General features: G+C 51.7%; 1 protein-coding gene across 1 annotated transcript in view; it reads left to right on the top strand.

Moving 5' to 3' along the window:
* Positions 1-3,167: 3,167 nt before the first annotated feature.
* LOC143925144 (protein mono-ADP-ribosyltransferase PARP14-like) overlaps positions 3,168-11,573 on the top strand; it is a 112,390-nt gene continuing 103,984 nt past the window's right edge. The window contains exons 1-2 of the mRNA XM_077449760.1: positions 3,168-3,445; positions 5,623-5,753. Coding sequence (XP_077305886.1) covers positions 3,256-3,445; positions 5,623-5,753 — 321 coding nt within the window. The 5' untranslated portion in view covers positions 3,168-3,255. The remainder of the gene's footprint in view (positions 3,446-5,622; positions 5,754-11,573) is intronic.

Here is an 11,573-nt window from a genome sequence, read left to right as displayed (position 1 = left end):
CATTGATTCCGGTGCGGAGAGCTGTGTGTGCGGAGGTCTGTGTGTGCGGAGGGCTGTGTGTGTGGAGGTCTGGGTGTGCGGAGGGCTGTGTGTGCGGAGGTCTGTGTGTGCGGAGGTCTGTGTGTGCGGAGGGTTGTGTGTGCGGAGGGATGTGTGTGCGGAGGTCTGTGTGTGCGGAGGTCTGTGTGTGCGGAGGTCTGTGTGTGCGGAGGTCTGTGTGTGCGGAGGTCTGTGTGTGCGGAGGTCTGTGTGTGCGGAGGTCTGTGTGTGCGGAGAGCTGTGTGTGCGGAGAGCTGTGTGTGCGGAGAGCTGTGTGTGCGGAGAGCTGTGTGTGCGGAGAGCTGTGTGTGCGGAGATCTGTGTGTGCGGAGGTCTGTGTGTGCGGAGGTCTGTGTGTGCGGAGAGCTGTGTGTGCGGAGATCTGTGTGTGCGGAGGTCTGTGTGTGCGGAGAGCTGTGTGTGCGGAGAGCTGTGTGTGCGGAGGTCTGTGTGTGCGGAGGTCTGTGTGTGCGGAGGTCTGTGTGTGCGGAGGTCTGTGTGTGCGGAGGTCTGTGTGTGCGGAGAGCTGTGTGTGCGGAGAGCTGTGTGTGCGGAGGTCTGTGTGTGCGGAGGTCTGTGTGTGCGGAGGTCTGTGTGTGCGGAGGTCTGTGTGTGCGGAGGTCTGTGTGTGCGGAGGTCTGTGTGTGCGGAGAGCTGTGTGTGCGGAGGTCTGTGTGTGCGGAGGTCTGTGTGTGCGGAGGTCTGTGTGTGAGGAGGTCTGTGTGTGCGGAGAGCTGTGTGTGCGGAGAGCTGTGTGTGCGGAGAGCTGTGTGTGCGGAGGGCTGTGTGTGCGGAGGTCTGTGTGTGCGGAGAGCTGTGTGTGCGGAGGGCTGTGTGTGCGGAGGTCTGTGTGTGCGGAGGTCTGTGTGTGCGGAGAGCTGTGTGTGCGGAGGGCTGTGTGTGCGGAGGTCTGTGTGTGCGGAGGTCTGTGTGTGCGGAGAGCTGTGTGTGCGGAGAGCTGTGTGTGCGAAGGGCTGTGTGTGCGGAGGTCTGTGTGTGCGGAGGGTTGTGTGTGCGGAGGTCTGTGTGTGCGGAGGTCTGTGTGTGCGGAGGTCTGTGTGTGCGGAGGTCTGTGTGTGCGGAGGTCTGTGTGTGCGGAGGTCTGTGTGTGCGGAGGTCTGTGTGTGCGGAGAGCTGTGTGTGCGGAGGTCTGTGTGTGCGGAGAGCTGTGTGTGCGGAGGTCTGTGTGTGCGGAGGGCTGTGTGTGCGGAGGTCTGTGTGTGCGGAGGTCTGTGTGTGCGGAGGTCTGTGTGTGCGGAGGTCTGTGTGTGCGGAGGTCTGTGTGTGCGGAGAGCTGTGTGTGCGGAGGGCTGTGTGTGCGGAGGTCTGTGTGTGCGGAGGTCTGTGTGTGCGGAGGTCTGTGTGTGCGGAGGTCTGTGTGTGCGGAGGTCTGTGTGTGCGGAGGTCTGTGTGTGCGGAGGGTTGTGTGTGCGGAGAGCTGTGTGTGCGGAGGGTTGTGTGTGTGGAGAGCTGTGTGTGCGGAGGTCTGTGTGTGCGGAGGGCTGTGTGTGCGGAGGGCTGTGTGTGCGGAGAGCTGTGTGTGCGGAGAGCTGTGTGTGCGGAGAGCTGTGTGTGCGGAGGTCTGTGTGTGCGGAGGGCTGTGTGTGCGGAGGTCTGTGTGTGCGGAGGTCTGTGTGTGCGGAGGTCTGTGTGTGCGGAGGTCTGTGTGTGCGGAGGTCTGTGTGTGCGGAGGTCTGTGTGTGCGGAGGGTTGTGTGTGCGGAGAGCTGTGTGTGCGGAGGGTTGTGTGTGTGGAGAGCTGTGTGTGCGGAGGTCTGTGTGTGCGGAGGGCTGTGTGTGCGGAGGGCTGTGTGTGCGGAGAGCTGTGTGTGCGGAGAGCTGTGTGTGCGGAGAGCTGTGTGTGCGGAGGTCTGTGTGTGCGGAGGGCTGTGTGTGCGGAGGTCTGTGTGTGTGGAGAGCTGTGTGTGCGGAGGTCTGTGTGTGCGGAGAGCTGTGTGTGCGGAGAGCTGTGTGTGCGGAGGGTTGTGTGTGCGGAGAGCTGTGTGTGCGGAGGTCTGTGTGTGCGGAGGTCTGTGTGTGCGGAGGGTTGTGTGTGCGGAGAGCTGTGTGTGCGGAGGTCTGTGTGTGCGGAGAGCTGTGTGTGCGGAGGTCTGTGTGTGCGGAGAGCTGTGTGTGCGGAGGTCTGTGTGTGCGGAGGGCTGTGTGTGCGGAGGTCTGTGTGTGCGGAGGTCTGTGTGTGCGGAGGTCTGTGTGTGCGGAGGTCTGTGTGTGCGGAGAGCTGTGTGTGCGGAGGTCTGTGTGTGCGGAGGGCTGTGTGTGCGGAGGTCTGTGTGTGCGGAGGTCTGTGTGTGCGGAGGTCTGTGTGTGCGGAGGTCTGTGTGTGCGGAGGTCTGTGTGTGCGGAGGGTTGTGTGTGCGGAGAGCTGTGTGTGCGGAGGGTTGTGTGTGTGGAGAGCTGTGTGTGCGGAGGTCTGTGTGTGCGGAGGGCTGTGTGTGCGGAGGGCTGTGTGTGCGGAGAGCTGTGTGTGCGGAGAGCTGTGTGTGCGGAGAGCTGTGTGTGCGGAGGTCTGTGTGTGCGGAGGGCTGTGTGTGCGGAGGTCTGTGTGTGTGGAGAGCTGTGTGTGCGGAGGTCTGTGTGTGCGGAGAGCTGTGTGTGCGGAGAGCTGTGTGTGCGGAGGGTTGTGTGTGCGGAGAGCTGTGTGTGCGGAGGTCTGTGTGTGCGGAGGTCTGTGTGTGCGGAGGTCTGTGTGTGCGGAGGGTTGTGTGTGCGGAGAGCTGTGTGTGCGGAGGTCTGTGTGTGCGGAGAGCTGTGTGTGCGGAGGGTTGTGTGTGCGGAGAGCTGTGTGTGCGGAGAGCTGTGTGTGCGGAGAGCTGTGTGTGCGGAGAGCTGTGTGTGCGGAGGGTTGTGTGTGCGGAGAGCTGTGTGTGCGGAGAGCTGTGTGTGCGGAGAGCTGTGTGTGCGGAGAGCTGTGTGTGCGGAGAGCTGTGTGTGCGGAGGGTTGTGTGTGCGGAGAGCTGTGTGTGCGGAGGGCTGTGTGTGCGGAGAGCTGTGTGTGCGGAGAGCTGTGTGTGCGGAGGGCTGTGTGTGCGGAGGGCTGTGTGTGCGGAGGGTTGTGGGTGCGGAGAGGTTTATGAAGGGAATTTCCTTGAGTGAGAGCAAATAATGAAACAGAAAGTAAAGAGCTGGGAGCGGCTCCCTTCACACACCCAGATCATACAACATACGTCTCTCTATATAAATCGTCACTGCAAGAGGGATGGGGGACCCCCAGTACCGGCACCCCGTCTCCCTCCAGTGGGGTGACGACCCCCAGAGACTGACGAAACTAAAAAATAAACTTTTGCTGTATTTCCAGAAGAGGAGAGAATCTAATGGAGGAGAATGTGAGATCCGAGACACCGACTGCAGCCAGGGATACATCCTCATACACTTCAAGGAGGAGGAAGGTACATACTGGGGGGGTTTAATAATAATACTAAAGGACTTTAATATAGTACTGAGGACTGGAGGGGATCCTCATACACTACAAGGAGGAGGGAGGTAAGTACTGAGGACTGAAGTGGATCCTCATACACTACAAGGAGGAGGGAGGTAAGTACTGAGGACTGGAGGGGGATCCTCATACACTACAAGGAGGAGGGAGGTAAGTACTGAGGACTGGAGGGGATCCTCATACACTACAAGGAGGAGGGAGGTAAGTACTGAGGACTGGAGGGGATCCTCATACACTACAAGGAGGAGGGAGGTAAGTACTGAGGACTGGAGGGGATCCTCATACAATACAAGGAGGAGGGAGGTAAGTACTGAGGACTGGAGGGGGATCCTCATACACTACAAGGAGGAGGGAGGTTAGTACTGAGGACTGGAGGGGATCCTCATACACTACAAGGAGGAGGGAGGTAAGTACTGAGGACTGGAGGGGATCCTCATACACTACAAGGAGGAGGGAGGTAAGTACTGAGGACTGGAGGGGATCCTCATACACTACAAGGAGGAGGGAGGTAAGTACTGAGGACTGGAGGGGATCCTCATACACTACAAGGAGGAGGGAGGTTAGTACTGAGGACTGGAGGGGATCCTCATACACTACAAGGAGGAGGGAGGTAAGTACTGAGGACTGGAGGGGATCCTCATACACTACAAGGAGGAGGGAGGTAAGTACTGAGGACTGGAGGGGGATCCTCATACACTACAAGGAGGAGGGAGGTAAGTACTGAGGACTGGAGGGGGATCCTCATACACTACAAGGAGGAGGGAGGTAAGTACTGAGGACTGGAGGGGATCCTCATACACTACAAGGAGGAGGGAGGTAAGTACTGAGGACTGGAGGGGGTTCTCATACACTACAAGGAGGAGGGAGGTAAGTACTGAGGACTGGAGGGTTATCCTCATACACTACAAGGAGGAGGGAGGTAAGTACTGAGGACTGGAGGGGATCCTCATACACTACAAGGAGGAGGGAGGTAAGTACTGAGGACTGGAGGGGATCCTCATACACTACAAGGAGGAGGGAGGTAAGTACTGAGGACTGGAGGGGGATCCTCATACACTACAAGGAGGAGGGAGGTAAGTACTGAGGACTGGAGGGGATCCTCATACACTACAAGGAGGAGAGAGGTAAGTACTGAGGACTGGAGGGGGATCCTCATACACTACAAGGAGGAGGGAGGTAAGTAGAATCTGATACTTCTGGTATGTGTGTTGCCTATCCCTGTACAGGTGAGGGTGGTCGTTGTTTTGGAGGTGTCAGGTGAGGTTGGGGGTTTTACTTCTTGTCCTCTGTGGGAAGAATGGGAAGTTATAACTTGATCTTCGGAGATATTCCTTTTGGTGAATTCCGAGTTGATAAATAGAGGAGAGGAATGTGAAGCCTCCATTGCTGAACTCCCTCAGGGAATGCCGGTTGCCTGGCAGGGATGAGGTGAACACACCTGGGTTGGGTTGGAGGCAGGAAGTGAGAAGAAATCCCTGCAAATTATGGGAAATCCTTGGGGACCCCCTGCTCACCAGAAGTAGTGTCCCCATTGGACGATTGCCCCCTTTATTACTTTCCTGCAATCATTATAAATATATAAAAAACTAAATATTGGAATGGTTCCAATTACTATGTACAAAGTACAAAGTCACCACAGTGATTGGCTGTAAAATTCTCGTAATTCACCCGACGGTGATAGGGGGGGCATATTAAATGGTACAATTGAGGCGACTCACTTTAGTTTCATTACAATGATTTTTCTTTTAATCATTTTTATTTTTTTTTATTTTTTAGAGCATGCACAGCGGGATGTATGTAAAGAGATTTGTATTGGAAAGGTATATATGGGAAGGCTGGCCACCGGCCAGACAGAATTTGTAGGAGGAGTCGGGCTGTACATGAACCCGCCCTCCTCCTCCTTTCCCAGGCAGGCAGGAAACGCCAACAGGGGTGATGAGGAGGAGGGCGGGTTTATGTGCAGCCCGACCCCTCCTACAAATTCAGGCCGGCCTTCTCATTCATGTTTTTGGTTGTAACACGACAAAATGTGGAAAATATTTAAGGGGTGTGAATACTTTTTCAAGGCACTGTAGGGGCCATGTGACATTCTCATAGAAAATCCTCATCATGGTTCTCCTTGTCTTCCAGCCCGGGATCGAGTCCTCCAGAAAGGGCGCCATCTGCTGAAACTGCCCAACGGGGAAGAAATACCTCTGAATGTCTCGCTGCCGAATACTGAGAGTCCGGGCACTGCGGAGGACACACCCGGATCGGCCACTGTAAGTAAATCCACCAGAGATGAGCTCCAAATTGGGGTTATGGAATTTTATGTAAAAAATTATCCTAAAACACATTTTCTATGAAATCTGCAATAATCCGAAGGGGCCCCTATACACGGGGGCCACAATCACCCAATTCCAACATTTTCCACCAATATTCCCATTTGTGTGTCTGCAAAAAAATGTCACCGCCCACTCTTTGGGGGGAATGATTGATCAGATAGATAAATTTGTTCAGTCAGTATTGATCCCCCAAGATCAGTGGAACTGGAAGCCCCATCCCCCCTCCATTAAAAAGGAACTCCAGGAAATATATTGGATAGGTTGGGTTGTAAATGCAACGCTTCATTTTGGGAGAAAGAAGAGCGATCATCAAAATATCTGCTGCTTGTGGTTTGGAAGACTTCTGGCAGGATCAACAGGGATTATTGAACAGATACAAGAAAACACTTCCAAGAGAAGATCATTGTTGGGTGTACATGCACATTAGGCCCCATGCACACTAGCTTATTTTTAAGCTCCTAGCAGCTCCTTTGAGCATTTTATTTAGAAGCAGAGTTATCCTCTGTTTCCTTGCACACTATTGTAGATTAGAAGTGTTTTTCAAGCTTCAGCTTCTAGGAGAAGGAAAAAATCTTTTTTTTTATTACATTTTTGGATTTACTAACAATTTACTAGCTGAAAAAAAGCTGACAGCTCCTAGAAGCTCCCAGGTGCTGCTAAGCACCAGTTTCCAGCATTTTTATTTCTTAGCTGGTGGCCCACAGGCGTCCTTATGCCCCGTACACACGAGCGGACTTTTCGACATCCAAACTCCGACGGACTGAGTCCGGCGGACTATCCGATCGTGTGTGGGCTGCAACGGACTTTAGCTTCGCTAAAGTCTGACGGACTTTAGAAATGAAGCATGCTTTAAATTTTCCCGACGGAACTCCGCCGGACCCGGTCCCCTTCGAAAAGTTCGCTCGTGTGTGTGCTACTCCGACGGACTAAAACCGACGCTAGGGCAGCTATTGGCTACTGTCTATGAACTTCCTACGTCGAATCCCGTCGTACGTCATCACGTTCGACTCCGTCGGAGTTTGGTGTGATGGTGTGTGGCCAAGTCCGTTCGGTCGAAAAATCCGCCAGAACTCCGTCGGAACTCCAGCGGAACTCTGTCGGAGGTTTGTCAGACTTAATCCCTCTCGTGTGTACGGGGCATTAGCGACAAATCACTCACCAGCTGTGAGTGGATGTGACGGGAGTCACTGTTGGGCACAGGGTGACCAAGAAAAGAATGAACCCTGAGAATATGATTGGATTACTTAAAATGGGACAGTAATATTCATCCACAATATCTCCCAGGATATATGTAAAGACTATTCTTGTTTTTTTTTATTCTGATCTCAACATGTTAGTTGAGAGAGCTGATCACATTGGCCTCTAGAACTGGGTAGGAGCCGGAAAGTCTCCTCATACTATAGTTTGTTGCCTCTTAGGCGGAGGAGGGGAGGAGATCATTGTTTGTATTGTTAATTGTAATTAGCTCCTGCTATTGTGAGAAGGTGTCCTGTGTTTATAATGATGATGATGACTAATGCGTGAAGCTCAGTGATCACAAGTCTGTCCTAAAGGTCATGTCTCGGAGTCACCTAGTCTGGGTAAATAATTTAGCAAACTAGCTCATCTTAATTTGGTTTCTGGTTACAGTTGTATTGTTAGAGTAATATGAGCAGGAGGAGGAAACCTCCTCTTTAACTGTATATAATGTCTTGTAATTTGGGTTCTAATAAAGAGTCTGATTCCTGTTTGACCCTCCGTACAGAGCCTCGTCTAATACTTGGGGGGGAAGAATTATTCGTATGGGTTTCTTGTTCGGTTGATTGGAGTGTTCGGTAGCTGCCTTTGTGTTCGGATATGGAATGTCCTAAACGGCTTTAACCCCTTTGTCAGGTCAACTTGAGGTCAGGTGACAGATGCACAACGCTGGGATCAGGAGTGCACCGCAAGGTAGTGGACCCTACGGCTGACTGCTGCAGACGGGAGTCAAGGTGATTAAGAAGGCAGGGCTGCCGGAACACCAAGACGGATCCCACGGGGGTTAGAGCATAAGATTCCCTGGGGCACGGAGTCTAAGAGCCAGCAGGAGCAAACAGGGATAGTCAGGGACACTCCAAAACTCAGGGTCACAGACAAACAGGGATAGTCAGGGACACTCCAAAACTCAGGGTCACAGGCAAACAGGGATAGTCAGGGACACGCCAAAGTCGGTAACAGAAACAAATGAAGAGCACACGGCAGGAAACAGGAAGCCAAACACACAAAGGTTGATCAGCAGGGCTGGCCTGCAGTGCACAGGTTAATATAGAGTTCTCTGATAGGAGCTAGGGTGGAGCCATGCCAGAGGAGGGATTATAAAAGCAGTCAGGTGAGGGTCGGCTGGTCTCTAGAGATGAACACATGGAGACAGGTAAGCAGACAAACTCTATTGCATAACCATAACAGTACCCCCCCTCTTAAGAGGCCTCCCCCTTCCCTGCCTGGGACCAGGTATAGAGGGAAACTTCAAATGAAACTTCCTCAACAGATGAGGTGCAAAGACCTCGGAAGCCGAAATCCACGACCTCTCCTCAGGATCAAACCCTTTCCAGTGCACGAGGTACTGGAGAATGCTTCTACAGAGTCGGGAATCCAAAATTTGGCTAACCTCGTACTCCTGATCATCCTCAGAGACCGGCGCTACGGTAGAGAGAGGACGAGAGAACTTATTGAGGACTAAAGGCTTCAGAAGGGCAACATGGAAGGAGTTAGAGATTTTGAGGCTTTTGGGAATCTGGAGCTTGAAACAAACTGGATTCAGTTTAGAAATTATGGTGTACGGACCAATGAATCTTGGGGCAAATTTGAGGGAAGGAACCCGGAGTTTGATGTTCCTGGTGGAGAGCCAGACTTTGTCTCCTGGCTGAAGAGAAGGTGGCTTATGCCTGGGACGGTCAGCAAAACTCTTGAATTTGTTGGCAGCTTTCTGGAGGGAATCATGAATGTCAGCCCACATGGAATTGAATGATTCCTGAACAGTAGCCAAAGCTGGAATGTCAGAAGAACAAGTCATAGGAAGAGGAAGCTGAGGATGTCTTCCATAAACAGTGACAGCGGGTGTTTTCTGAGAACTGACGTCGACATGATTATTGTGGTAGAACTCAGCCCACGGTAATAGTGATGCCCAATCATAGTGATGGGCCGAGACCAAGGTACGGAGAAAGACCTCCAACTCCTGATTAACCCTTTCAGTCTGGCCATTGGATTGGGGATGATAAGAAGAGGTAAAATCCAAGGTAATGTCGAGGGATTTTCAAAAGGCTCTCCAAAAACGAGAAGTAAACTGCACACCACTGTCCGAAACGACATGAGAAGGAACACCATGAAGGCAGAAAATCTCTCATACAAAAATGGGAACCAAGGCAGGGGCAGAAGGGAGACCAGGAAGAGGAACAAAATGAGCCATCTTGGAGAACCGATCGATTACCACCAAAATAGCCATATTATTCTCTGATAGTGGAAGATCAGTGATAAAATCCATGGTGATATGAGATGAGGGCTCCTTAGGAATGGGCAAGGGCATGAGAAGACCAGCAGGGGCTTGAGTGGAAGATTTAGACTGAGCACAGACGTGACAAGCCTTAACATAGTCTTTAACATCCGAGCGGAGATTAGGCCACCAGTAGTGATGACTGGTGAGCAGGAAGGATCGGTGGAACCCAGCATGACCTGCCACCTTGGAATCATGTCCCCAATGAAGGATCTTAGTTCTTAGCTCCGTGGGAACAAAGGTCTTGCCAGGAGGAATTTTTGATTCCAGGGTGGTAGAATGGGCAACAATGCATGAGGTCGGAATGATCAGCTCAGGATCAGGGGTGGACTCCTCGTCCAAAGTGTCAAATGACCTAGAGAGAGCATCAGCCCGACCATTGCAGTAACCAGGTTTGTACCTAATCATGAATTTAAAACGGGAAAAGAAGAGACTCCACCTGGTTTGTCTGGAGTTCAGACTTTTAGCATTCTGTAGGTATTGTAGATTCTTGTCATCAGTAAAGATCGTTATGAAATGAGGGGAACCTTCCAAGAGATGATGCCACTCCTCCAACGCCAATTTAATTGTGAGAAGTTCCCGATCACCAATGGCATAATTTCTCTCTGCCTGAGAATTTTTTTTTGGAGAAGAACGCACATGGTTGACGTTTTTTCTCAAAGTCCTGAAGAAGCACAGCTCCCACCCCCATCGAAGAAGCGTCTACTTCAATAAAAAAATGGGTCCTCAGGATTTGGTCTCCTCAAGAGAGGTCCAGAGACAAAGGCCTGTTTCAGATCGTGAAACGCAGAGACAGCCTCGGAAGGCCAGTCTTTGGCATTCGCACCCTTCTTGGTCAAAGCGATAATAGGCGCGGCAATGGAAGAGTAATTCCTTATGAACTGCCTATAATAGTTTGTGAAGTCAAGAAAGCGCTGTGTGGCCTTGAGGCTATCGGGAAGGGGCCAGTTGGTAATGGCCGAGACCTTTCCGGGATTCATGCGAAGACCCGCACTAGAAACAAAACATCCCAGAAACAGGACCTCGGAACATTCAAAGAAACATTTCTCCATCTTGGCATAGAGATTGTTCTCTCTAAGGCGCTGAAGTACGGTGCGTACATGATTTCTGTGAGCAGGCAGATCTTCGGAAAAGATGAGAATGTCATCCAGATAGATGACAACAAACTGGTACAGTAGATCCCTGAATATTTCATTGACAAAGTTCTGGAACACAGCTGGAGCATTACACAAACCAAAAGGCATAACCAGGTATTCGTAATGCCCGTCCCTAGTGTTAAACGCGGTCTTCCATTCATCACCTTCCTGTATTCGAATGAGATTGTATGCACCTCTGAGATCCAACTTAGTGAAAATGGAAGCCCCCTTCAACCTGTCGAATAGCTCAGATATTAGAGGTAAGGAGTATCAGTTCTTGATAATCACTACGTTTAAACCTCTATAGTCGATGCAGGGTCTGAGGGTACCATTCTTTTTGGCAACGAAAAAGAACCCTGCTCCTGCAGGCGATGAGGATTTCCAGATGAAACCTCTCTCCAGATTCTCGGTGACATACTCAGACATGGCCTGGGTCTCTGGAATGGACAGAGGGTAGGTACGACCCCTGGGCGGGGTTGCTCCAGGGATAAGGTCAATAGCACAGTCAAAAGATCTGTGGGGAGGAAGCACCTCAGCAGACTTCTTACAGAACACATCCCGGAAATTGCTGTGTGCCGTGGTAAGATCAGACGATAAGGATGTGGTAGCAATGGGAAGTTTCCCCTTGAGGGCCACCTTGAGAAGACAGGATGAGAAACACGAAGGACCCCAAGCCAGGATCTGCCCAGAGACCCAGTCCACATGTGGCGAGTGGAGCTGTAGCCAAGGAAGGCCCAATACAATGGGGGTAGAGGCCTTGGGTAGAATGAGAAAGGAAATCCACTCCTGGTGGAGTATCCCTACCGACATCCTAATAGGTAGCATCTGGAAACAGATAGGGCCTCCTGGGAGCACAGTACCATCAATTGCCGAGACTACCAGTGGAGTAGCGACGGGAGAAAGGGTAAGCTTCATAGAAGAAGCAGTTCTCCAGTCCATAAAATTGCCGGCAGCCCCGGAGTCCAGATATGCTAGGACCGATTGGGGAGAAGTATAAGAAATTGTAGTTAGATCCGCGCAATGGGACAGATGTGGTACAGGAATAGTGAAAATACTGTGCTGTCTATATTCGTTATGGGAGTTTCGCCAGAACTGCTGCCCCTACTATCTTCC

This window comes from Lithobates pipiens, unplaced genomic scaffold (assembly GCF_037356315.1).
Source record: "Lithobates pipiens isolate NorthernLeopardFrog02 unplaced genomic scaffold, aLitPip1_a1.2 Scaffold_22, whole genome shotgun sequence".
In the NCBI taxonomy this organism is placed as follows: Eukaryota; Metazoa; Chordata; class Amphibia; order Anura; family Ranidae; genus Lithobates; species Lithobates pipiens.
This window is presented reverse-complemented; position numbering and strand designations above follow the sequence as displayed.